At 35.4% G+C, this 27,432-nt stretch overlaps 1 protein-coding gene across 3 annotated transcripts; it reads left to right on the forward strand.

Annotated features, from left to right (window-relative positions):
• The first annotated feature begins 232 nt into the window (after positions 1–232).
• Positions 233–27,432, forward strand: LOC124170997 (S-adenosylmethionine decarboxylase proenzyme). Of its 3 annotated transcripts, none has more exons than XM_046550112.1 (9): positions 878–896; positions 1,799–1,885; positions 5,737–5,894; positions 11,028–11,154; positions 11,383–11,485; positions 14,538–14,767; positions 16,871–16,963; positions 17,806–17,961; positions 22,378–27,432. In XM_046550112.1, exons 3-9 carry the CDS (start codon positions 5,836–5,838, stop codon positions 22,513–22,515), a joined length of 906 nt encoding a protein of 301 aa, XP_046406068.1. In that variant the 5' UTR covers positions 878–896; positions 1,799–1,885; positions 5,737–5,835; the 3' UTR covers positions 22,516–27,432. The 3 variants fall into 3 exon arrangements, with proteins under 3 accessions (XP_046406065.1, XP_046406068.1, XP_046406066.1); XM_046550110.1 differs by lacking the exon at positions 878–896 and adding an exon at positions 1,599–1,683; XM_046550109.1 differs by lacking the exons at positions 878–896; positions 5,737–5,894 and adding an exon at positions 233–380.

Genomic DNA, 27,432 nt, shown 5'->3' on the forward strand with positions numbered 1-27,432 from the left:
AAAATATGACTGAAACCGTACTAAAGTTAGAAAAATTTATTTTAAAAGTAGACAAATTATTACTCACCAAAAATATCACGCTGTCGTTCATCGTCATTTATGTTGTTTTAGCGCGACATGTATTTGAATAGGGCATTTTAAGGATTTCAAAGTGCGCGCGGTTCTTCGCGCCAGTTTTGCATTGTGGGTATTTTGTGATGCAGTATGCGACACGAGCCCCGTCTATGTCATTTTGGTTTCTCCTTGAGAGGAAGAAGGATGTCGGATTCCGACAAAGAGAACGGTGTTCAATATTTTGAGGGAGTGGAGAAGTTGTTAGAAGTGTGGTTCAAGAAGTCAGATGGAGATAACAAGTCATGTGATCTTAGAAATATTCCAAGGTAATTGTGTGTGGTGGACATTTATTAATCCGATACAATTCTTGGACATCAATTGTCGTTCGTGAAGTGTTTCATGGTGATACCTCTTGAATCTTTTGACTTCGATTTGTTTTTTGGTTGTGGCTGTTATTTAAACACGGTGTGCGCATACTTCTTGTTGGTTTTATGGACATTAACGTCTCATTAGGTAGACGTGATTTCAACATTTTTCTTAATTTGCGAGAAATATTGGGTCCACTCGGCGAACGTAATTTGTAGTTGCAAACAAATGGCCATACTTGCAATTTTGAAGTGGAGGTTAGTTAGAATTTGGTGGATTTTCACGTATTTAACGGTATTCTCTCGTCGACAATATGCTGGCCCGGCAGCAACCATTGACCATCGTGAAATTTATTTCTGGGTGCAGTGATTTTGTCTTATAACACCAACGTCATCAGCGAAGGATCAGGAATAACGAGTTGCTAGCCGGTAATTCGGTAACCCGAAGGAACCCCTGCGGGCTGACGTTTTGATAAGGTATTTTTTACTGTGAGCCCCTGAATACCGGGCGTCCTACCTAGTTTTTTTATTTGGCGGTATTCGTTGTGCGGTGAGCAAGTGCCAAATATCTCGTATTTGCAATAATGAATCACTGCATGCGGAATCGGCTGACGGATCAATTGAATTATATTGCGAATGCTTGTCAAGTGTATCCTTCTAGTTCGTGGGGACGGAAACTCAGTGTGACAGTTAGTTACATCGTTTCGGAAATGGTTCTTCTGAGGAAATAGTGAGCCAATAGTAGTTTCTGTGGAAATATTTTCTGTTTAAGTGGGAGCTCGTATGCATGTTACGGTTGATCTATTTTTTTGTGTGGAAAGATTGATATTACTTTCGTTTGGTTTTGAATTACTGTAGTTTTTGTGATTATTTTACAATGCAATCATATTAAGTTAGCGATACGAAGACAAAATTTCTTAAATTAGGTAATTTGCATTTATTCTATACTTTCTTTTACGGTGGTAAAAATCGAGCCGTGGGGTAGCCGGCGAATCGATCTTTCTTGCGTGATTTCTTTATGTAATCCTGTGAGTAAATGCTACTCGTAATATGTGTGCACCCTTGAATTTAATTTTTTTTTCGAAGGACGTGGCATTGAAATGGTCTTCACTTCTGCTTTTTTTTGCAAATATCGATGTAATTTCTTTTGCTACATTGGTAATGGATTCAGATGTTTTCAACAGAGGGCAGCACGTAGTGTGATCCACGGCGGCAAAGTCTAATTCTTTCACTTATTCTAGAAAATGCATAGCAGATGATTGAGGTGATTGATAAATTGTGGATAGTTGTTGTTGTGGGATGGAAGACAATGGTTTTATAAGTAAATTGCTAATTTATATATATTTTACTACCATATGTCTTATATTTTACCCTTGCAGGCAAAAGTGGGAGGGCTTACTGAAAATCGTGCGCTGTGAAATCATCAGCTTTGTACGCAATGACCATGTGGACGCATATGTTTTAAGGTAAGATAAGGCATTACTTTCATTGAAAATATTTTATCTTTGATCGAACTTAAAACGGTTAACTCATAGATGCATTGTATCACCATCCTGTCTTTATAAGATTAACTTGTTCAAATTTTTTCAGTAGTTTTATTAGGTGACTATTTTGATGTTCTTCGCATCGAAAGAAGCTCGCGTGCTCGTCTCCTGCCTAAGAGATTTCAGCATCATTGTGCTGGGTGTTATTTCCATTCAATTTTTTCTCTGTTGATTTGTTGTCATGTGCTGTGTATATGTGAAATGCGTTTGGAAAGTATTCGGGTTTCAGTTGATAAGCGACTGGCAGCTCTTGTTAGCGAGGGTTGTATTTTTATATGTTTTGAGAAAGATTCGTGAAAAATTAATTATTCAGTACTTGATTGATCTTGTTTTTACTCAAGAGTCACTTTGATAACTTGAACAGTGTGATGCTTTTTAGCATAGTTTACGTGCTATAAAAAATACTCTTAATTTGATGGCGAATGGTAATAGTGCAAAAGTTTAGTGTGGAAAATATAGCTTTAATTTATGCTCACATCACACTTGGTATTCAGTTATAGTCATAGTGAAAGTAGATATTTTCATGAATGGATTTTTTCATAACGAGTTTTTACATAATTAGATTTGTTACACGTGGCTTTTCTCTCATTGGTATGTTTATGAGTTCTTAACTTTTTCTGTCACAAGTTATTATTAAGCTCAGGGTGACAAGTGGAAATCAATTATTACTCCAGCTAAAATAGTGTTCTTGAGCAAGAGCAAGCTGACCATCTTGTAGCTGCCAGGTAATCATAGCATAAAAATTGATTTTACTCTAGTTTAATGTCTTCAACTATATACACCTTAAACATTAAAGTAAAACAACTGTTGTAGACGTAAGCAATTTCTTTGTGTCATTTTGGAAATGTAATTATGTGATCAGAAGTCACACTATTCAGTGACAGACAGAAGTTTTCATTCATACGAATTTCTTAAGCTGTTCATTATAGATGGTGAAGTCAGTTTATGTGTGTCATTTGTACCTTGTTAGGGATAAGAAATTGACTTTAAGGTTACCAATGTTTTTACTCACTCTTATATAGTTAAGATTGATGGAAATATTTAATAACAGTGGCATGTAGATATTTGCATACCTCGTGGAAAGGTAATAATTAATTTGCCCTTACAAAGTTGCCTGAAGAGGTGATGGTTTTTCAATGTTGAAGTTCATTTAATCCCCAGAAATCCTATATTATGATTGTTTTTAGTTTTGAATTAAAATTCACTTTTGATGCTGTCCCATTAGCACAATGATGAGCTGTCACAGGAGCTGAGAAATTAGCATATGTCTGAAGAAGTTGACCTTGAACTGACATTTGTCCTTAGCTTGCATGAAATGCTGTGTTATTTTTTAATAGATAGAGAAGCAAATTCAATGCTTCCATTGAACCTATAAAAGTAAAAATTTAGTATAAAATATTAATACTCTACATTAGTAACTGCTGAAAATGATGTGCAAAGTCTTCATATTTTAGGTACCGTATGATATCTTGATTGGTGAAAAATAAAGTATAGGAATTTTGTATCCAGTTGGGCTATTTATTTTATGTTGAAAGAATTACCCTAGTTATAATTAATGATGCTAGTGGGCATGAACATTCTTGCTGTGTTAACTATTTATTTATTTTCCTCTCATTGTCTTTTGTTTTTCATAATCACAACCATAAAGGCTCATATGTTCAGAGCTAGTGGGGATGCTATAATTACATTGTTTTTTTAATTGTCGAACTCATTTCTATTTCAAAAATTTTATTCTCACACCTTGAGTAGGGTATTTGCAGACATTCTTAGGTATTCAGGGTAATCATTTTATGGTTAAATGTAATTTATTTTGGAGGCATGGTTTTAAAATCGTTTTTGCGTTTCTTAAGGAGAAGAAATTATAATCTTTTATATAAGTAGTCGCATATCAAAATAAGTCTGTTATTGTAATTATATGTTACTCCTCATCTTCCAGCCTTACCAGACCTCCTTGATTGCCATTATTTTGAAAGTAACTATTTAAATAGTGTGGTGTAGTATTTTCTATTGATTTTATTTCTTTGCTTATGGATTGATGGGCAAGGGCTGGAAGTATGCCAATGAAAAGCTACTCTGGAGATTTTTGGGTGTTTTAATGCCCTTAAAGATGAACTAATGATCTGTAACAATCAATTGCCTATAAATGGTGTTTGGTTATTTGCTGTTTGCTCAAACTCTACTTTCATACATTTTATGAGTGAAAAAATGGTACTGCGCATTTCTCAGTTTTTCACTATGTGGCAGTGTATTTTAGCTCTTGGTTTGGATCAGCATTGTTTTGTCTCTTGTTAAAGAAATGAACCTCTAAAATTGTCTTGTTGATTGGTGGTGATTTTATGTGGCACATAATTATTTCTGGGAAATGGTTGATGTATGTTTTATTGATTATTGTGAAGTAGGAGTGCATTCCTAGATCCAATTAAGCAACTGTTATACATTCAAGGCAGTCTTGGGGATCCTTAGCAGTAATTTTGCATAATATGCAGTTCAGTATTTGTAATTCCAGCTTTCCTTTGTATACACACCATATTGCTTATGTAGATATGATATTTTTAAACTCTTATCTGCATTAGAATGGGGTCCCAAGTCTGAATTGTTTCTTCACAATCTGTGGAATTGCCGTGGAATAAGCCATGACAGACATTCTTGTGTCTGTTGCTAAGCCCTAACAAAGTTTGCCCTCTTTTCCTGTATGCTTTCCAGGTATGCCATTCGTAATTGTTTATGGTTTGAAAAGAATGATATCAACCATTTTTACCTCTTGTCTTGTGGCAACAATGCTTTGTTGAGACTTTATCGTAAGTGATGCCACAGAATGGAAACAATTAGTCACCCCCATTTAATGTTTATTATTAGATTTATAGGAGTTATTGATGTTGAATTTGACTTTCAGTTTACCCATGTTTAAAAGTTTAGTGTCTCAGTATATGATTTTTATCTTTGTCATATTTTCAAAAACGATTCCTAATACATCTGCTTGTGATGTTTTGATGAGTTAAATGTTTTTTTTTTTTCATTTTCATCAATAGTATGTGCTATGGTGTGTTTTTATACATTTTCATAATTTTTGGTGGCTGGTGGAAGGTATTTTATCGGTTTGCTGGATATAACCGTTTTTGGTGACTTTTCCTACTTAAACTTTCTATTTTGGAATATTTATTCTTCATCTAATGTAATTTTTCTTAATTTTATACTTCTGTAGCTTGCAGGGTTAGTGCAGCAGTGTTTTTTCATCCCACTATTTTCTTTTATATATATATGTAATTGATATTTCACTTATGGATTGGAAATTGTATAGAGTTCCATGCTGAAGATATACTAATTACTTTATAAGGCTGCTTTTCACACTTGCTAAGTTTTGCCTCCATTTTTCTGTAAAAGCTTTCTATGATTTAGTAGGTGGTTTGCATCCGCAGTCCTCAACCAGTAGGTTCTTTATAGTACATATTACATCACAAGTCATAAACCGTATGTGTTATGATGTCTTAATGCTTTCTTACTCTGATCAGAACAGAATCAACATATTGACATGGCTCATCTTGCTGTTGTTAACTGTTGCTATCTTACAAATTTGTCAATTGACTATTGTCCCATTTCTTTCGATGAATAAATTATGGAGATATCACATCTAATATTGAGATTTTGCATTGTGCAAGGGGAGAAAGTCAGGACAGTGTAAAGTCGTACATCATATTGCATGTGTCATGCTTGGTTGTGAATGGATTGAGCAATCAATTAGCCATCAATATTTGATGGAATATTTCCTTCCACAGCTACAGGCGCTGGGAGCCCTGGGGCCCTACTTCCAGCTGTATTGGCTTTAAAAGGTCACAGGGACAGACTTGCGAGAGGGCTTGCCTGCAGCACGTGTAATGGCATCATCAGGCATTGATCACTTGATCAGTGTTTGGTGGTGTAAAACACACAGCAAGTACTATGCTTTCTTTTACATGTAGGAGTGGGCTTCGATAATCCACAAAAAGACTCTTGGGATCTTTTCATATTCTTTGGGCACTTGTGACTCATTAGGATTGTTCATAGAAATCTGCTGTGATTAAAGTTTGTCTGTACAGTTTTTAAATTCTTGGTGCTTGAGATATGGGGGTGAAATGGCCACCATACAATCATCTTCTAAATCTTCCTATCAAGCTAAGGTGATGGTATTTTATTTAGATCAGGGGGCCTTTTTCACTTCTTCAGTGATAGTGGGTGTTAGGTCTGGGATGCATGATAAATGCTTCAATGTCTCATGTTATTTGAATGAAGTGGCTAGAGTTGTATTCTATTTTTGTCATGTATTACATGTACAACCTATTGAATGAAGGATAAAGAAATGTGGTTTTCTCCAATAAAATTTAATGTTTTCGATGTCCATGTTGATACACTAAAATATTGGCAGAAACTATTTCTGAATTGTAGCATATATCATGACTATGCTATTTCCCCACTGCTGTGGTTTCAGGCTGTTTTTTTTCCTAAAAAAGTGGCTAAATTTCTCTGTCCAACTCGAATAGTTAATGAGGTCAAGTTCATTCATTGGGAATTGAGGTGACCCAGATATGATGCCAGCAAAATTTTCACTCTCTCTTTTCATTGCCCTTGTTCATGGAGATGTCCTTCACTTTGACCTAATGTCTTTCCTAATGTATTGATTTCTCCAGACTTGACATTCGACTTTTGACTTTTCCAGGTGCATTTTCTGTGACTTTGTCTGAAAGAAAAAGAAGTTAGCTTTTAAAACATTATTATACCATAAATATATAAGATTCACTGCTATCCATAGTAATCCTTTGCATTTATTGCTAGTATTTACACACTATTAGCAAGCTTTAAGTTTGTGCAAGCATTAATTTATTATGTTCATACCACAGAATTTGGGAACTCCAAATGAGAGCACTGATGCATACATTAGCTGCTATTCTGCATGGGATTACAACCATGCCATTTGCCAAGATAGTGGCGTAAGTCATACTCTTCACAGTTATTACGCCTTGGTCACAATTTGGTGTTGTAAATGGAGTTATCATAGTTGATATTCCACCTAAGCTGAATGTAAATAAATTGATTAATTTTAATTGTGTGAAAAGGTATTTTTATTTGAGGCTACAGTTTGCATTGTTGTCCACTTAAAACATTTTTCATTAATCTTTTGTGCCCTGGCTTATTATTATTCAGAGCAATCCTTTGCTTTCTGGCAAGTCTACTATGTGGACTGTTTGTGAATTATTGCAATCAATTTGTAGTATACAAATTAGTGAATCTTGTTTGGACAAGAATTTAAGCTCAAACTATGTATTCTGTTCACTTGAGCAAATGAACACCTGGTCAGATAATACTGTTTGATTTCATATACAGTTGTAACTATTATTTTGTTTGGCAAATACCTATGTCAGTTAGTTAACGCTAGCTTCAAAAATCTAAGGGTTGAACTCAAGACTCCACTATGAGCTTGTTTCGTCATGCATTAAACATTGTAGTAAACTTTTGTGCAGTAATAATGAATGCGTTGAGAAAATGTGTTGCTATTTGTAGTAATCCTTTGCATTTATTGCTAGTATTTACATACATACTTTAGTAAGGTTTAAGTGAGCGCTCCAGATATGATTCTTTTATGTAAATTTCTTCACAATTTGCCCAAGAATTCAGTGCATCTTGGATGAAACTTAAGTTATAATCATATAGATTTTATTTTTAGTGATGATATTATTTAGCAAGTACAGATGTCAGTTAGTTTATACAAGTTTTGAATGACAATTGACCATCATTATGGGCACATTGTTAGGGATTGCAATATAGATAGCCCAATTCTGAGATCAAGCAATATATTGTGACCTGATTGGTCATTATGGTCACAGTTTATTGCCTGATGACCATTCAGAATTGAATTACCGCGGCAATCTTGCTGAAAACCTTGTGAATTATGGTGGAATATCAACTGTGATTATTCCATTTAGAATACCAATTTGTAAATGAATTTCAATAACTGTGAAGAGGTCGCCTTTTTGCTGCTATCTTGGCAAATAGCATGGTTGTAATCAATAATGGTAGCCTTACAGATCAATCATGTCAAATTTTAGATTCTCAAGGTGTTTATCCCCATGTATGGAGTCTCATAGGCATTCCTTTTTTGTTCAAGTGTTTTGAATGGAGTTACTCAGGGAAAGTAACTTGGTTACAGGTAACGATTATTTTTCCTAAGTTATGTGTTCTAGAAGTATCAGTGTTTTTATTAGTTGGCACAGATTCAGTGGTGTGAAGGTTTGGTTTAAAATGATGCATTTATTGCATTATTCCTGGCTCAGCTGTGTGGAATCTTCATGCAGATATGGTAGGGAAATGAATGAAAACTCTTAATTGCTGTGCAAATTTTTTCTTCTGTGGTTTTTTTAGAATTGCTTCTCAATTACAAATGCTCATTCATTCTTCCAACTATGATTAAGTTTGATGTTTTATTAGAGTTGCTTTAAATGCTTTTAATAACTCGCTACTGCTTGAATTAATGAGATTGACTTAGTGCTGACATATGGTGCTTGCTTACAGTAATGCATGAAATAAAAGGAGTTGGAATTAAAAAAAAATATTATTGACCTAAATAGAAATTTTTTATATTTTTCTCTATTTCTTTTACTTCTTTGATTACAAGTGTAGGAAGTTCTTGAGTAAATAAATTCTCAATGAAAAAATTACATATTTCATTCAATGAAAGAACAAGAGGAGTTGTGATTATGTTCTTTACCAATGCCCATGCTATCTTGGAACTTTATCTATTTTGCTGTTTAGTAAATACAATATTAACCTTTATTACGAATACACTTTGTGTGTCATGAATATTATTTCCTTACTCAGTGGAGATTGATATGGTGGAAGCAGAGTTCAAATTTCATCTCATTAATGTGTTTTATGATATCTCATCCATGAGTTTTTTTTTTTAATGTTTTTCTTTTTTAATGAAAACGTTGTTCCCCTAGACCCCCTCTGTGGTGGATGGACTGTATTTTGCCTTATAGTGAAAATGTGCATTGCTAAACTCATTAATGTGAAGATAAGATCAGTGCCACATACATTTTCTTTTCATTCCTATTGTACATTTTGTTTTTGTTTCATGCTTCTTTGTTTGTCAGACAGCAAAATCCATTTATATGGCAATGGTGATTACATTTGGTACTTGTTACATGTGTCTCTAGTTCTAGGACATTGGTTATGGAGTACATATTTTAAAAGTCTTGCCAGAGCCACACTTGGGTTGTTCGGCTGAATTTTTTAAAGTTGGCATATATATATTCCTTGTTTTTCTTTTTTTTTTGTATTTTTATCTCTTGCCTCATGTTATAGCCAAGCAAATGAATGTTCTCTAAGCAGAAGTAGATGTTTTTTAAAATGTATTTGTGGTATTGAATTACCATTTCATTTTCTTCATTTCTAGTGTGTTTCTGGTTAAATAATTCTAGGAAAGATATTGGCAGTATTTTAAATGTGGAATAGTTCGTACATAGAGTTTACTGGCAGCAACTGAGAAATCTATCGTTTACGAACCATCAAGAGATAGAATGGAAATTGTTTGGGTTATTGTTGAGAATTGGTCTTAACCATCGGTAACCTAACAATGGCTTTTGTAATAACTATACTTCATAATCAATTGCGAGAGGTTATGTTTTATGAACCTCCATGCTAGAATAGTATCAAAGTATGTAAGGAATTATTATCAAAAGTTTTGCTGTAGGATTTAAAAACGAAGGCAGGGAAAAACTGGAAGAATATTTCAGTTATAGGTATAATGAATTGTTAAGGCTGTGGATTTTATTTTAACACTTCCCATTTCATCCATGATGTGCGTACTAAGTATATTTTTATATATCTTTTGTAGATGCCCTCCTACTAAGATCCTCTCAAGGTATACTGATGACTTTGTTTAGGGCAACTGAAAAAATCTTTTTGATGTTGCATGAAGTTGATTCATTCAACATGAATTATTACTTCCATGAAGGCTGCAATCCCAGGTTATGACATCATGAGTTCAAATTTGACAACAATTTCTCTAGCGTTTGCCCTGGTGATCTAGTTGTCAGTTATGTGCAATATGCGTGGTGGAAACCCCAAGCTGCAGCCTCAAATTCTACATGCCACAAAAGTCTGTGTGTGTCAATCCTTGTAATATTATCATGGTTATTCACTCCTCCAACAGAGGCCAGACGGGAAAGAAGTAGCAAAATTTGTCAAATGGTGGGCAGCAGCCTGGCTTAGGCTTCCAAGATCGTATGTATTTTATGTTTTTTTTTTCAACTGCGGAAAACTGAGATGGGGATACTCAGAAGCAACATTCTCGGTCATGTTGACTTGGCGTAGATGCCTCTTCTGTGGGGAAGGAATTTGCTACTCTGGTGGTGCTCATCCAGCTAGTGAAACCATGGATATTTTTGCATATAATTTTATTTTGATGAATGTTTACTGAACATTTTATTTACTTGGTTTTATGAATTGAAAATTTTTGCTTGTCTTGTAATGCTTAGCTATACTTGATCATACAGTATTTTTCTAATGGACATATACATCATATACAATATTTTTATATATTCTGAATATTGATAACTGATATTGGATGAGCTATACATCAATTTCAATTAAAGCCACTCTGTCATTCTCATCAATATGAAATGTGGCATATTAAACTCATGCTTTACCCAAATGCTGATGCTTTACCCAAGTACTAAATTAAGGAATGCCTTAAATATAACTCCAACTGCTGCATCAAAAATTATAGTTATCTTTGTGTCAGGTTTTAGTGTACTTTAAGAGTATTATTAGTTACTATTATTTTCAGTATTTTTGATAGTAAGGTATTAATATCGTAAATAATTCTTTTTATTGATATTTGTATCGGCATTTTATTTTTCAGGGAGCATTTTTCTCTGATGATTGTGAACGTGGTGTTTATTGATTCTAATTAGCCCTTATTACATATGTCAATCCCTACTTCACAATTATCATCACTTTGCTCCCCTTTGTGCTTTGATATTTTATTTTGTACTCTGACTAATTTGCATGGTAAACATTCTCTTTCTAACAGTGAAAGCAGCATGTTTGTGGCTCGTCGGCGATTCATCCTGAAAACCTGTGGGAATACCACTCCATTGCTGTGCCTGAAGCCGTTACTCTTGCTGGTTGAGCAATATGCTGGTTATGATGAAGTTGAGGTTAGTTGAAAAACAAGAAAAATCAATAAAAGAATGGTTCCAATGTTATGCTCTATTTCAGCTCTCAAGTGTGACTATGTTGATTTTAGAGATGATCTGGTTGTCCTGCTATTTTCGTGTACTGATTTATTCTCCGGTCATTGGGAAACTAAGATTTTTGTGTATATATTTATTGTGAACATGGTCTGTTGAGTGTAATAAACAAATAATTTTATTTCTCCTGTTCAGGATGTCTTTTACTCTCGCAAAAACTTCAAGAGACCAGAACTTCAGTTAGCTCCCCACCATAGCTTTGAAGAGGAAGTAGCCTTGCTGGATACTTTCTTCAATGGTATGTCTTTATATATTCTTGATAGTATTATTTTAGACTTTTATTTATATATACAGTGAGTCCTCGTTTAACGTCACCTACCGTTCCTGAAAAATGTGATGATAAACGAAATGATGTTAATCGAAGCATAATATCCCATAAAAACAATGTAAAAATTGAATATCGGTTCCTAGACCTCACAATTCCTATGCGAAAAAATTTTGGCGTATCATATCTGGGGCATTTTTTACGATGGGAATGCCAAACTATGGCATAAATACGAGTTCCTGTCTTCATCGACGACAATAGCAGCAGTGACGTAAATCCTTCTCCATTTTTGTATCTTCCCGCATTTGCTTTTCGGCTTCGCTATAGTGCGGTCCAATGAATGCTACCAGACGCTACAGACCGGGGATCCGGTGCTCCGGTCCATAGGCCCTACCCTCGCTACGAGAATTTCTTTTCGGACTGGTAAGGAGCGAAATCAAAATGGCGGAAATGAGCGAGGGCGGGCAAACTGGGATTATGAAATCGAAGAGATGGTTTTAATTGCGAATTGAGGCGGGCGGGCGTCGCCTGGGCATCATCATCACTGAAACATCGTCGCAGCAACAGGGACCAAAATTATTGTGAACATTGTTCTCTTGGACAATGTCGTGGAAATGTCTCTGATGCTAAAATTTGCCAAAACCGTAATCGCAATTAACAATATACACACCGTTTTACACTTTGAATAGACTGACCATATTACCGCCCACGAAACAAACAACCTGTAACACCTGCCACTTTGCCTTTTTTCTCGCGCGAAATTTAAAATACGTGACGTTATCGCGAAGCGAAGGGACGATAAACGAATCACGGTCGTAAAATTTTCGTGACGTTATCGCAAAATGACGTTAAATGGGGTGACGTAGAACGAGGACTCACTGTATAGGTGATATAAATGTAAGAAATGCCAAGAGGGGCCAGAAAAACTTAAAATACAAATAAAAGGACACTCACACATAAGGATTCTAAGTGACTTGTCTTTGTGAGTGTCCTTTGATTTGTGTTTTAAGTTTTCCTCGTCCTTTTCCTATTATATGTTCCTATTCCTTTCTTTCCTTGCCTCTGAATTTATTTGAATGTATATATATATATACAATGTATTGGAAAATACGAAATGCATGTGGCACGTAATATAAATAGTTCAAGTTAATGTTGTAACACACAGAGACACAAAAAAGAAACACTCACATTGAATAAATAAACTTGTGAAGCTATCGAAGCACTTCAGGCTTCTTCGTCAGCTGACGAATGAATGGTGAGGAAAGGAGAGGGTTGGAAAGGGGAAAAGAGGGGTAAGGGGAGAGGTGTATGGGGGGGAAGTTAGGAATAGGGGTTAGGATGCGACGTTCAGGCCCGGAATGCTATTGGCTTGAAAGTGCCAAATGCACGCCAGTTCGAGGGTGTGGAGGTTGAGGGCGGAGTCGGTGGGAGGGAGGGAGGCAATAATGGATACTTTGTAGCATTGATTGAAAATGGAATCATGTGAAAGACAGTGTGTAGGGACTGGTAGAGAGGAGTGGGGGGAGGATGGACAACAGGAGGCGCGATGATTATTAATTCTGAGATTGAGAGGGGTAGTGCATTGGCCAATATAGAAAGCAGGGCAGAAATTACAGTGAAGAAGGTAAATGATGTTGGTGGAAGTACAAGTAGTGGAGGGGAAAATCGGTAGGCATTTAAGCTTGGGGAGAAAAGAGACAGGGGGTGGAGAGAATATCTTGCAGGTTTTACACCTGGGACGATTGCAAGGTGAGGGTGTGGAAATAGTGACTGACTGCGACTTTTGGAGAGGGCGGGTGACTTTAAATATGGTGTTTAAATTCGGTGGTCTCTTAAATGTTATCCGAGGAGTGGACGGGAAAATCTGAGAGGTGGACTTGTGTTTGGAAAGGATGGGGTACAGGTCCTTCAATATATTTTGTAGCAAATGAGCACCAGGGTTTTGTCTGCATTTTTTCCATTTTCTCAGGGTTCTGTAGTGTAATGTTATAGTCATAGTCTGCTGAAGTTCGTGTGAACGTTTCTTTTAGGAAACATCGAAAGAAAACATACCTTGTCAAAATTTCTTGTCTCTTCAATCTCCAGCACTTAAAATCTTCAGAGTTTAGTGTATGATATACGCGATTAAATTATACACAAGTCCTCGATATACGGAGAAAATGCATTCTGAGACCTTGCTTACACAAGGCGTCAAAGAGAGTTGTTATCCTGCATAATGCAACACTGCATCACAATATTGTGCTTACTCACGATTGTGATGAACTGATCTAGCTTGCAACGAAGCCGGAGCCGAAAAAAATCGCTGACCGCAGGAAGAAAGAGTGGGTGAAACGCTGAACAGTTCCTGACTTCACACCGGATGAAATGATACTTTGTTCAGATTATGCCCAGAGTGCGAGTTACTCCATGCCACCTTGTGTTGCATCGGCAAACTCCAAAGGAGCCAAATTTGAAATTTTGGGCATGCTTGAATTTTTTGAATGTTTATATCTCTGAAAGTTCATAAATCCAATGTGCGTAGGAAGAGGACTAACTGTATGTCCAATTTACAAGCGTTAATGTGTGGATCACCATAATTACACAGGAATGAAGCTTATTATATCATGTTGCGTGCGTATTGAAGTATCTTCAGCTGAATAAAGAACCAAATCTGACGCTCTTTGATACAGTACAAGAAGAGAACTTAAACGTAGATCAATGATGATAATGTAGTGTATATCCACCTAAATGCCATTGCTTTTTCGTGTAACTTCGTAATAAAGTGCATTTTGTAACTGCCGGGACCGGGTCTGAAGTTCGTAGTGTTTCTTTTGCTATAGATTGGATAGACCTTTTCGTCAGGACCAACTAATTACTTCGTAATAATGAGGACTTAGTAATAACGTTGATCTTATTAACGAGAGTACTATAAATGAAAAAAATGTCTGCCTGTTGTATTATGCTGAGTAATTTTCATGAATTTTTTGTAAGCTGAAATTTTTTCTTGTGAGCTAATGTTTACAATGTCAAATGAAATTATTTCCAGATGGTGCTGCCTATTGTCTTGGAACAATTAATCGTGATTGCTGGTACCTGTACACGTTGAACCGTATTCATAATAATCAAAATAAACTGTGCTGTGGAATGCCAAAGAGTATTGATGAGGGGTTGCATGAGCCTGATCAGACATTGGAGATTTTGATGTCTGATCTTGATCAGCGTGTGATGAATGTATTCACAAAAGAGTTTTCCTCAACAGCTGCTGAGGCTACTCAGGTGTGTATTTTGAGATATTTTATCAAATACTTGATGTATGTGAGTCAGGGCAGTGGACGTGGGTTGAGTCTTATATGCTTAGTGAAGTAGCCTGAGGAATATTTGTCATTCGCCCTGTCACCACCCTTTATCTCCTATATACCCCTTGACCCCTCTTTGCCTACAAGGACTTTTTTCTGTTTCCAAGAACTGTATTTGTTTGTGAATTTGTTATGTTGGCGCTCTTGAGTTGTGCTCCCTGCTATTAGATGATTGGAATATCGATGTAGTTCATTTGACATCTGAGTCATTAGGAAGTAAGAATGCGCTGTAGCAATCATGCATTTAAATTTCCTCTGAGGGGCTGTACAATCAGCTCTAGTTTAGTAAACCTATTGTTTAGTGGCCAAGTGTGGAAATGGTTTTCCTCACATTTTTGTGATTCTCTCTGATAAGATAATACATGAATCACTGTAGGAACTTGAATATCCAATTTTTTATTATCTATTTGTTGGATCTGCCTTTTTCTTCTCTAGCCCTTCTCCCCAAATGCTTACACTGTTCCATCTTTTCTACCTGTTCTATTTTCTCTTCCCTACCATCAACAGCATAAAAACTAGTTTATGTAAGAAATGAATGCATTAGTTGTAGTGAAAGCATGATGTAGAAACCAATGTAAATCTTACTCTGGAATGATGATTAATGATTCTCTGTCAAGTGCTTTAACGAAGCTATTCTGAAATGTTAATTATCAGTGTATTATCACAGCCTTCCTTGAAAGTTCCTTTCTTGGTCAGTGAAATATAAGGATGACATATTTCATTTGCTGCCACTGTTTCTCGGGCTAATATTTCAGTTGTGAGAATGAGATCATAATGTTTCCTCCTGATGATAAGTATTGCATATTGCTTATTCAAAAATAATGCAAAAGTGGAAGAATTAATTTTTTTGCAACACTTTAGAAAGTGACTATGCATCATTTCAAAGTCGTAATTATAAAAATTGCTTCTTCTACTTTCCCTTAGTTATTTTGTCTTAATTAATCCCCACTAATTGTGTTATGAAATCAGTGCCAGGAGCAGAACCTGTGTTATACGCAGACGATACCAATATTATTTTATCAGCACCTTCGGTTAATATCCTATCACAGAGGGCGGACCGTGTCACAAATTTATTGTCTGATTGGTGCCTCCAAAATCAACTAATACTGAATGCCAACAAGTCTGGTCTAATACACTTCACCACTAAGAACAAAGCCCCTGCTCTGATTTCCGTGGACATTGATGGTAACTGTATCCTGCAAATCCTCAGTACACAATTTCTTGGACTAACATTGACCCATACCATTTCTTGGGATGAAAATATAAACAAACTTCGTAGTAAGCTAAGCTCATTATGCTTTCTTATAAGAAGCATAAGGAGGACAATAAGTCCTGAAGTACTGCTAGACATTTACCATGGTGAATTTTATACGCAAGTGATGTTTAGCATCCTGTTTTGGGGTTCCTCTCCCCATGCAGACATTATCTTCAAGATACAAAAACATGTAATAAGACTTATGTGCAACGTTCCAGTGCATACACCATGTCTCCCGCTGTTTAAGAGACTTCGGTTACTGCCAATTCCTAGTGTTTATATGTATGCTGTTTGTGTGTCTGTCCAAAAAAATCTAGTACACTATGTGACAAATGATAGGATTCGTAACTATAATACCAGAAAGCATAAGGATTTTTACCCAAATTTTGTTAGGACTACTATTGCAAAGCATGGACCAATGTCCATGGGGTTAAATATTTACAATCATTTACCCCAGGACCTCAAAATTAAGATAGGTACCGCAGTATTTAGGAAAAAGGCGTTGAACTTTTTCCGCTCCAAAATGTTTTACTCTTTAAAAGAATTTTTTGATTCAAATTTTTAAAGGAGTGGAATGAGTGATTAATTTTAGTTATATATACCATTTTTTAATATGTATTTTACCATGTATGTACCATGTATTTTATATTATCTTGTACATGCACTTTGTGTAATTCATTGATGTGCCTTATATTGATGCACAATGCTGTTATCAATCTCTGGGCAAATAAGGAAATAAATAAATAAATTGATAAATTCATATTTCAGAAATCTGGAATTGATAAGCTGATGCCAAATATGGTAATTGACGACTTCTTATTTGAGCCTTGTGGCTACTCAATGAATGGGATATCCAAGAATGTAAGTATACCTTTATGTCATTGAATAATCATGTCAGTGATGACCAGCTTAAAAAAATTTGAATGCTCGTTAATACTTAACTTAAATAGAGGCTGATTTTATCTATTATAACCCATGGATAACAAGTTTTTTTGACTCACATGCTTTTCTTTAGAGCATATGACTTAGGTAAACCCTTTGATTTCTTATCTCTGTATTGTACATGTGTATGATGAAAAATAATGGAACTATGTACATACATGAAAGATATTTATCATGAAGTTTGGTCAGTATACCTAAGTAATACCACCACCTAATTTTAATGAGGCTTTGTGAATTGCATTTTCTTAAATAAGGCTATCTTTATTTTATTTTTAGAGAAAAAAATGTCATTACTATTGCTCAGTTTTGTTTTCTTGTACTATCTGCATGCATCTTATTGCTTATTTTGCCAAGTAACAAAGGTGATGAGCATGCGAGGATGTTATTGGAAAATGAAATTCTGCCCCCTTATCCATTCTATTATCTATGGAGCCAGTGCTTAAAATTAACCAATTAAAATTTTTGTTGCCATCTTTTCTAATGTTCTCTCAAGAGTGGTAATGTCTGAACCATTTTCGAAGTAACAAGATTATTTGGAATGAAAAATTTTGAACTCCTGGGAAGATTATTTTGAGAAATTTCATAATTTATGACTCTCGCATAGGAGAATGTAATTTTTGCTTTTTTGAATCATGTCATTTCCATATATTTCATAAAAATAGTTAGTGATGTGGAATGTTGTGGAATTTATCACCTCTCCCTCAAATGTGCATGTTGAAAGTTACCACTATCCTACAGTATTTTTTTTGCTTTTTCTGTAGGGTTGTTACATGACCATTCACATTACGCCTGAACCAGAGTTCTCTTATGTGAGCTTTGAAAGCAATGTCCCACAGTCATCCTATAAGGAAGTCATCGCTCGTGTTTTGGAAACTTTCCAACCTGGAAAGTTTGTTCTAACTGTTTTTGCAAACAAGGTATGTTTCTGAATCCTATGGTTTTCTCTCGTTTTACTGCCCAATTATTACTTAAATTAAGCATTACTAAATAAAGAGTTTTTGGGCATTAGATAGGGGATTGTCTTTTTAGTGTTTGCCACTGTACCGCCAAATCCCTTTGGATATAGTGTTAGCAACATGAATTTCAAATTATCCTTTGATGCTATATCTTCTCCCTCTCAGTGGATGAAGTACAGAGTGTCAACAAAAGATCAATTTTGCTCTATTGTGTCTAGATTAAGTTTAATAGGTAGCTGAAAGATGCCTCATTTAAATACCTTCCCAGATATCTGTAAACAGTGGCTGTGAGTTATAACTTAACTTTTAGTATCCATTGCCATCTTAAAGGTTTTCTTATTCACATTAGTCAGAATATCTCGTAGATGTAAGGAAATGACAATTTGCATGTTCCTCTGCTAAATTCATCTCTCCAGTGATGTTATGAAATTATTTTCCAATGTTGGTTCCTCCAGCGTTTTTTTTTTTCTACTCAGCACTGTCAATGTGAGAGGAAAATAAATGTTTATTTGTGCCTTTTTGTCATGGCATGGTTGAAAAACAGCATATATTTTGATATTCAATAGAAAGGAAAGCAGTGCAAATCCACTTAATCCCTACCTTCACATAAATCTTCTTGCCCAATACTCAAAGTCATTGGCATAACTAGTACTTGGCTTTGATGGGGTAGTGGGGTGTTAGGTCAAATTGAATAGCTTGCAGCACTGTGCAATAATAATGGGAAAAGCTAGGCCTGAGGGTATCAATTAAATAAATATGTTAGAATTTTCTAATGAGGAACTTGCATGGGTCGTAGATTGCTCTAAAAACTATTTTGAATAAGTCAAATGGATACATTAGCTCGCAAAAATACCTTCAGTTTCTCCATTCAACATCAAAATAAATAAAAAAATTGCATTTAAAATCGAGAAAAATTTCTCTGAGCCGACCACTGCGCGAAGACACCCGAGCGTTGCCGAGGCCAGGCGTGACGTCATAGGTGCCTAAACAACCGTAGGGAGTAGGGAAATACGCTGAGCGCATGGTGTAAAATTTGTTTTGAGGGAGTATTTAGCCGCTCATCGTCACTTTATTTTGTTCTGTTATTCTTGGGAAAGTTTTCCTATTGCTATTGTGCCTAGATTATTACTTGGGATATTAATAATGCGGCATCGGGATGATGAAGTACAATCGTTTCACTTCGTGTGTTTTGGTTATCAGAAAAATGGATGATAACGTTGCCACTCGTTCGATTGGTACACCTGAAATTCATCTACGTCTACATAACACCCCGCAAGCCGCCTAAAAGGCGTGTGGCATGGGATGTTAGGACACCAGCCTTTTTTTAGGACACCAAAAATTGATGCCACGACCCTCATGGAATTTGTTAAGACAAATTATTGCTATACGTCGGCGGCAAATCGAGTTGTAAAAGAAACTTGTAATACTGGAGGATAACGATCGTAAGCTGTGCTGTTGACATTAGAGTAAGCTGTGCTGTTGAATTTGGCAACGCCGGATTAACGGAGAAGGTAGTCCTATCCGCCCTATGGTACGAATTCACAGCAAAACAGTCTGCACACAATCCACATGTGAGATCGCGAATCGGTTCCGCTGCCAACACACACACAAGCTACAACCTATTTCAATAATATAGGTAAATCCATAAACAATATACTAGCATATACCATAATAATATAGTGGGAAATAGGCAAATACTCTTATCAAAAACTGGATGTCACTATCACATTCTTATATTCATCACGTACAACTTACAATAACAGAACTCGTTATGATGAATACAACTATTTATTCACTGATTTAAACCCTTAAATTATCCCACACAAGTGACACAGGTGACATTTCTCACTACTATTCGTTGAAATAATGGAATAACAAACTTCACACACAGTTTTTATTTCAATAGCGTGATCGTGAAATGTCATATCTACGGTGAACAACGGAGATTAGCACGCCACTGACAATTTTTACACTACTGTTAGACATTTATCGATAGCGTAGTAGCACTTTTTACAATTCAATCACGATGGAACACTGATAACTCATGGCCGATATTTTTCAACCTTGTCAAACTTTGTGCATTACAACCACTGGCACTGTGATTATTAGCAGTAGCTTAACGGGAGATGTCACGTTGAAAATAACACTATTTTGGCACAAAAATGTTCCTAGATGTCTCCAATCAGCGAGCAAAAGTTGCACTGACTGGAATTCACCTCATAATACAAGCACAGACAGTCCTAAACGACGAATTCTCCGGTACCTACGAATAAACGGATGAAGTTATTGTATATAAAAGCTAAGCGGACATTAGTAAACATCAAAATCGTTCTAATTACATACTTAAATGAATGATATGCCGTCGACAACATCAATTACAATTAACGTATCCCCTTCCCAATGGCCGTGGCTCAGACTCCTACAACGATGTTATTTAGGTATTATCAAATTTTTGGTTTAACTGCTCCAGTTTTATATTTTATGCCCTTACTCAGATATTAATATTATAAATAATGCAAAATACGAGGGCTTCCAAGCCTCTATCGTCGGATATTTATCTTTAAATATAATAAAATATTCAACACGTCTAACAAACGAAGCTCTCACAACTGCTGGCAACTATTACAAACAATCACAACAATAGCTTCGCGTGATGTTTAGGCACCTTTGACGTCATCGAGGCTTCGTCGGCAGTGGCTTGGGGGGTGAGGGAGTTTTTCCCGCGCTTTAAAATTCGTAATATTTATCATTAAATATCTCGCGAAGGAAAACTCAGATTTACATGCGGTTTTCTTTGTTGTATTCAGAAAATAATTTTCTGTCCGCCTATGAAATAAAAAAAATTCATGCAAGTTCCCCATTATGGAAATTAACTACTACAGTGAAACTTTGATCCATTATTTTTGAGGGGATCGAAGAAAAAAACTAAGAATGCTGGGAAATTTGATGAGGTTGCCTATGAAGCAGGAAAAGTAGGATTAGGATGAGTAATTGTGATATTCTTTAAAGGATTCTTACTAGAATTTAACCTTTTACAGGGATATTTGAATATATTGGAAACACTTTGGCCATATACTTAGTTCAATACATGCTTATTTCTACTATTTTCTCTTTCAAATATACTAAGGGAACACACCACCTTGCTGAAAAATGTTTATCGCCATCTCAATATTTACAGTGCTACAGTGAATTTCTGTCTGATATAAACATTTTACGCAAGTGAGCAAATTGAAAATAAATAATGTTCAATATCCATAATATGTCATAATTTATGTATTTCAAACAATATATTATTAATTATGTGCAATGTCTGATATTTTAGATAGCTTCAAGGACTCATTGAAAGCTTTCTTTGCCCGGCCACAGATCTTTTTTGTGGTGATTTTTATCAATGTGATAGTATTCCCACTGCCCTATGTACTCCAGCAAACTGTCTAGCGAGACAATTGCCTGGATAATTGCAAGTGACTCATGCGATCTATTCCTTTTGAATCTTCTTCCACTTCTCTCACTTCTTTAATTTCCATTTCTCCATTCCTATCCCATTTGAGCATGACTGACTGCGGCGTAGGCATGCCTGAGTGGGACAGAATCTCTGTTTCCCTTGGGTTGTACAAGGCCACATACTAGGCGTTTTGCAATATCCATCCAATTCTCCCCCGGATTCTTTTCTTCTTCTTCAATTACATATTTTCAGTCGATCTTTTAAATTTATCACTTGCTGCTTATGAAGGGCCATGGTCTGCAGACCAATTAAATGAAAACAAAACTGATATAAATGAAATGTCACTTCCCTCACTAAAAACACCTACTAGTAAGAGATGAAGTTCGGAATGGATATTAGAGCATTCTTGGAGCCAACTGGCGAAGGTAAAGGATGATTACATGACTGCATTGAAAAAATTTTAGTCTTGTAGAGAAGGTACTTACCCTCTCATTTCCAACTAGCATAGCAACATATAAGCAGATGTATTTGAATGGCCAGTAGGTAGTAATAAAATGACCTGAAAGCAATATTTCTGGGAAAATTTACAATTTTGGGAAAAAATTACATTGTCTGAATGGAATTTTATTGGGGACTAGAAACAATAGATGCAGGAAATGATCAATGTGGGAATGATAGATCGAGGTTCTTCCGTAATTCGAATAGATAAGAGAGGGAATAAAACAGTTACATTTAATTGCTTCATTTCAAGGAGGTAGGATTGGTTGGATGTAAATAATTTTTTCTATTGTTGGGGGTTTTCTGTCCTCCTCTTGGCTCTCCCCACCCATGATGATGCCACTGGCGGAAGTATTCACCCTAAGTATGCATTCATGATATTTTTTTATTCCATGGATGTCATGAGTTGATTTTTTGTTTCCAATATTTTTCAGACTTCGATTGCAGCTGGCACCCCTCGAGAACTGGAGAATACTGTATCTTTTGGACCGTGGATGCGCCATGAGATTCAGTACTGCCGCTTCAAGAATTACGATCTCACCTATGCCTTCTATTCAAAATTCCCGAGCTGAGGGTCCGCGGTGGCCCCTAGCGCTTGTGGGACATTCCCAGCAGGTGCTCGGCGCCTCTCCCCCTCCATCCCTTATTTCTTCCTCTTTATTTTCTCTTTTCTATGTAGTTGTGTTCAGTTGTGTTTCATTTTCTCCCCGTTAGCCTACGTATTGGTTCCTCTGCGTCTTAGTACAGTTTTTTCTAGTGTTATAGTATTTTTTGATTGCTACTTAAATCCCATGTCTCAAGGGTTCTTTCTCTATTTTTACATGTCTTGTGAAGTTGCAAGTTGCAAAGGGTTATCAAGAGTTTTCTCTCCTATGTTTAATCACTGTGACCCATGTGGATATAGTCTTGGTGTCAAACATCCATTAGTAATCACCCTCACTTCAATAATCACTGCTATAGCATGTAGTGGTGGACCAGAAAGCTCACTGTGGTTTGGTTTCATTCGGAGTATTGTGGAATCAAATCCCACCCTCATTTTTTCATGGTGGCGAAACAAGATTTCTTGAACAGTGTAATTCTTTTTAATTTGCATATATGTGGTTCACCCACCCTCAATTCTCAGAAAGGTCACCTATGAGGGGGATCTTTACTGATATGTTTTGATTGTTATCACTGATTGAGTATTACTTTGTTCTAGTTTCATTTTCAGTAATGCTCTCAGTGGCCAGTTCAGTGGTAATCCCACTTTAGACCCATGTAGGGCCTTAAATAGCCAAGGCAATCATAAGGAAAGCATTACAGAACACAAGTATTAATGCTGTTAATGTGGTTTATTTCCATATTATTTGCATGTGGTATTTTAATTTAGCCCATGTGGTTTAATGTGACCGTGTGTATGCTTCCTCAGGGATAGAGATGGTGATTGTGTAGTTATCTTGAACCGCATAGCTTTGAATTACATGAATGTATCACCAGGGAATTTCATGACTTCATCTCTTGGTTATAGTCACTGTGCATTTGGAGAAATTGTAGAATTACCAACTTTTAGATCAATTTAAAAGGGAAAATTTATCAGTGCCAAAAAAGAAAAGGTTATAAATTTATCTATGGAAAATTCCCAAATGTTTGCTGTATGAAGAATCTTAAATTAGTATTATTTGTTAAGGAAGAATTCAATCCATTTTTCCCGTGATACATTCTCATTTATTCCACTGTAATTTCCACAATATTAGGCTATCTAACCTTCTCAGAGACACAAGGACATTTGTCAGTTTTCATTTGCATCATCAGTATCAATAAGTATTTTTGTCTGTGAAGGTTCTGTGCCTCAACATCAGTTTGTCATATTGACTAGCATATAGAAAAGAAGTATAACTACTCAACTGTCATTTCTCAACTTTGGAAGCAAGTTGAAGGTCAAATATTTCATGATGAATGAAGAAAGAATTTATTATTTGCTCCAGTCCTTTCAGTTATGACATGGATTTACTTATGTTTTTGCACATTTTTCAAACTATGCATATTTGCAGACATTTAATTCTGTGTTAAATGTACTAATTTCACTCAGTGAAACCTCTACATTTTCAAATATTGGACAAGCATGGGCCAGTTAAAGGCTAATGTTTGTTCGAATATCTATGGCTGCTTCTTTATTTTACTCTCCAAAAAGCAGTTACTAGCATGTGTATTGTGACTATCAAGGATGTGACAGAAAGAGCATATGTAAAACTACTACAGATTTAAGTCCCATTTGAAGGCTCATGTAATTTTTTCTTTGTAAAGCTCTTAGTAGTTCAGTTATTTCTGTTGGAGTGTATTATTTTCTGACGATTATGTATTTGTTGACATTTATGTCAATGAACTTGAGTGGAAGGGTTCCAATTGAAGATTACAGTTCTACCTCAGTGACTTCATACATCTACTCCATTTTTTAGCCTAATACTGGAAGCTTTTGTACATATTTTTATGTTGCAATTGTGAGCTATTTTGAGGCATAGTGTCAGCTGTAATTCCATCATCAGTCTTGAGTAGGCAATGAAAAGATCATGGAGCTATTTGGACATACAACTTAAATTATAAACTAGAATACTTATTGAACAAGTGCGGAAAATATGCCTTTTATTTTATTCTAGTTTATTTATATAATATTTGAGATTATTTTCATATGTTCGTTTTGTGTTGTCCTGGAGAGAGGTTGTTTCTTTATTGATTTGAATAAGTATGCTATAATCGATTGGTATTTAGTCTGAAAGCTGTCAACCTCAGATTTAAAATTGTGCTGGATACTAATTTAATTTGCATTATGAATTGATTGTACTACATTATTTGGCCCTTTTGGACCATCTTTCTATTTCTGAGGTGATGCAGTATTCCTCGTGGTGAATGAAGTAGGTCATAACAATATCTTTTCTGTGATGAGGGAGTGGTTTCCTGCACCATTAATTTAGTATTTACTCTGTTGATTTGAAAAGAATTGAGAGAAACACAGCTTGCATCACAGGAAGTTCAGTAAAGAACCCAATCTAAAGTGAGCTATTTGCAAGTTTCCTCACCAGGTGCCATTTCAATTCTAGTAAATTTTCTTTCAAATCCGTAGCTTTCCAGTATATACTTCCTTTAATTATTAGTTCCATTTATTTCAATTCATATTAACACATTTAGCTACGAAAGGCAGAGGAGTGAGTAGGTGCTGTGTACCATTCTCAATCATAGAACTTAAGAGGTCATTCTGCATTAAAATACAGACATACCTGGAAATTCAGTTGAGCTGGAAGTATACAAAAGTCATGTTTCAGCAGTGTTGGCAATAATATCAATTGACATGTCAGGGAGAAGTACTGTGTTTTTGATGATAAGAGCATCCACAGACACCTGAATGGGTTGTTGAGTTTTTTCTTTATTTTGGTATTCATTATAAATTATAATGATTTCGATCGATGACTTTATGATGCTATATTGATTTATGATAAATTAAAGACATGTTAGCCCCAGGTAGTAATTCCTTTAGTGCACTTACATCAGTCAAGATTAATTTATCATCCTGATTGTAATATTTGTTAAAATTTTCAAAATCTGGTTACGTTTGCCATTTATTCTTCTGATTTTGGTGTGAAAATATTATACTTGAATGGAGTAATGCTGTTAATAATTTCCTGGGTGTATATTTTTATATTTAAATTATTTTTATGATACCCAGTCATCTCTTAATTAGCATTGTGTTGTGCTTGAATGGGAAAAGGTCAGAAAATTTTGTGTCATACATCTTGTGTAATTTTGCCTATTAGTGGGGGTCTTTGCGAGAAGCATAATTTCCGATTTCAGGTAGCTTATTTTATCCAGTAGCTCTAAGTTAGCCCCTCTATTGATGTTTTAAAATCTCTTAGTTTCAAACTTTCGCAAGTTTTCATTTTTGCTTCCATTATTGTAAAGTGAACTTTCCAATTTCCAGTGCTTTAACCAATTTCATTAAGACTCTGAGAATAATAATAATTTTGGCATTTCATCAGCTAATTAACACATAATGGTGTAACATATATTTAAGCTTTAAGTTATGTAAGGTTCCAAATAAAATCTTGGTAAAAAAAATAATGGTTGAAAGCCCCAGTATATTTTAAATCAAGTTTTATTCACAGTTCATTCTAATTTACAGAAGGAAGTCTAGGCTTATAGTTAATTTTTCTGCCTAATATTGGAATATTTTATGGAAAAAAATATCCTACTAGATATATTGGAAGGGACATTTTACGACTGCAAGCCCTTGTGAATTGAATGCTATCCTTTTAATTAATGCTCAATGCTTAACATGTCCCCAATTGTCGGATACTCTCTGCTTAGGAAATTACCAATGGTGATTGTATTATTGCCCTGAAGTCAGCAAGCTATTCTTATTGTTATTGTAATTTTTTGTAAGTTATTACTGAAGCTGCTTGCGTTTATTTTGAGCACAGGTAGCTTACGTGAAGGTGGCAATAGCTGTGATAGCCTTGTTTAGGGTTGTTGAACTTTAATTTGAATGACTTTTAATGTTTTATCTTTGCCAACGTTTTTAACGTGATAATTTTGGTGCTGTGATGTCACCAAATACAAGAGCATGTACAAATGGAAACCTTGAGAAATTTGTTGGATGAATTTGTCACCAAGAGATCTGCAGCAATCATGAGAGAGGAATTTTGTATGTGGTGTTTATATTCGTGAGATATGTTAATCTCATAATTGTGTTTTTTGGTCTTATTCCAATTGAGAAGGCAATCTTAAATCAAGCATTTTGTTAAGAAAAGTGGGAACAATGTTAGACTCTCAATTTTCTTTATGATGAATTTTTATGCAGCATTAACTGGTTGAAGTTCCCAATGTGTTTTATTTTAAGTTTGATGATGAAATTTTTTTTGGGTGAATACTTCGAAAGGCCTAAAGCATATAGTACAAGGCATTGGCAATAAGGCCTTGATGATTTACTTGCTCTTGCACTTGCAATAATTCAAATGAAATTCAGTCATTCGAATAAGTATCCCTATAATTAGCTTCTATTGTAAATGTATTTTTCTAAAATTGAGAATTATACAATATAATTTTTTTAATATCATATTTTTACTTGTAGTTTTTCTATGTTTCTGATATGTTGGATTTGTGTTTTATTGATGGAAATGTGCTTGTCTTAGGTTATTGATTATCTCTACCATTAAACTTGTTTAGCTGAAAATGCAAGGAGGTTTCACTGGTTCATGTTTTCTTTGTGTCCGATTTTGGCATAGTGGTCAACATGAAAATTATTGCTTAACTGAGACATTCTGTTTCTATACCATCTCCCTTTGGTGTAACTAGCCGTGATACATCCTTGTGTAAGTTTCTGTGTCACTTGATTGATTTATGTCATCTAAGCTTTATTCCAGAAAGTTGAGCTTGTGATGTTATGTGGTTACTGTTGAGCAAATATGAGAATTAGTTAAGTTTTGTAAATGTGGGTCAATAAAGCATTCTCATTAGTGGAA

The sequence above is a fragment of the Ischnura elegans genome, chromosome X (assembly GCF_921293095.1).
Source record: "Ischnura elegans chromosome X, ioIscEleg1.1, whole genome shotgun sequence".
Lineage (NCBI taxonomy): Eukaryota > Metazoa > Arthropoda > Insecta > Odonata > Coenagrionidae > Ischnura > Ischnura elegans.

Bases quoted from the DNA above. Each gene is read 5' to 3' on its own strand.
- LOC124170997 (XM_046550109.1), top strand. From the start codon at position 259: ATGTCGGATTCCGACAAAGAGAACGGTGTTCAATATTTTGAGGGAGTG. The intron at 11,155-11,382 runs GTTAGTTGAAAA...TCTCCTGTTCAG, and splicing joins CTGGTTATGATGAAGTTGAG to GATGTCTTTTACTCTCGCAA. The intron at 14,768-16,870 runs GTGTGTATTTTG...TTCATATTTCAG, and splicing joins CAGCTGCTGAGGCTACTCAG to AAATCTGGAATTGATAAGCT.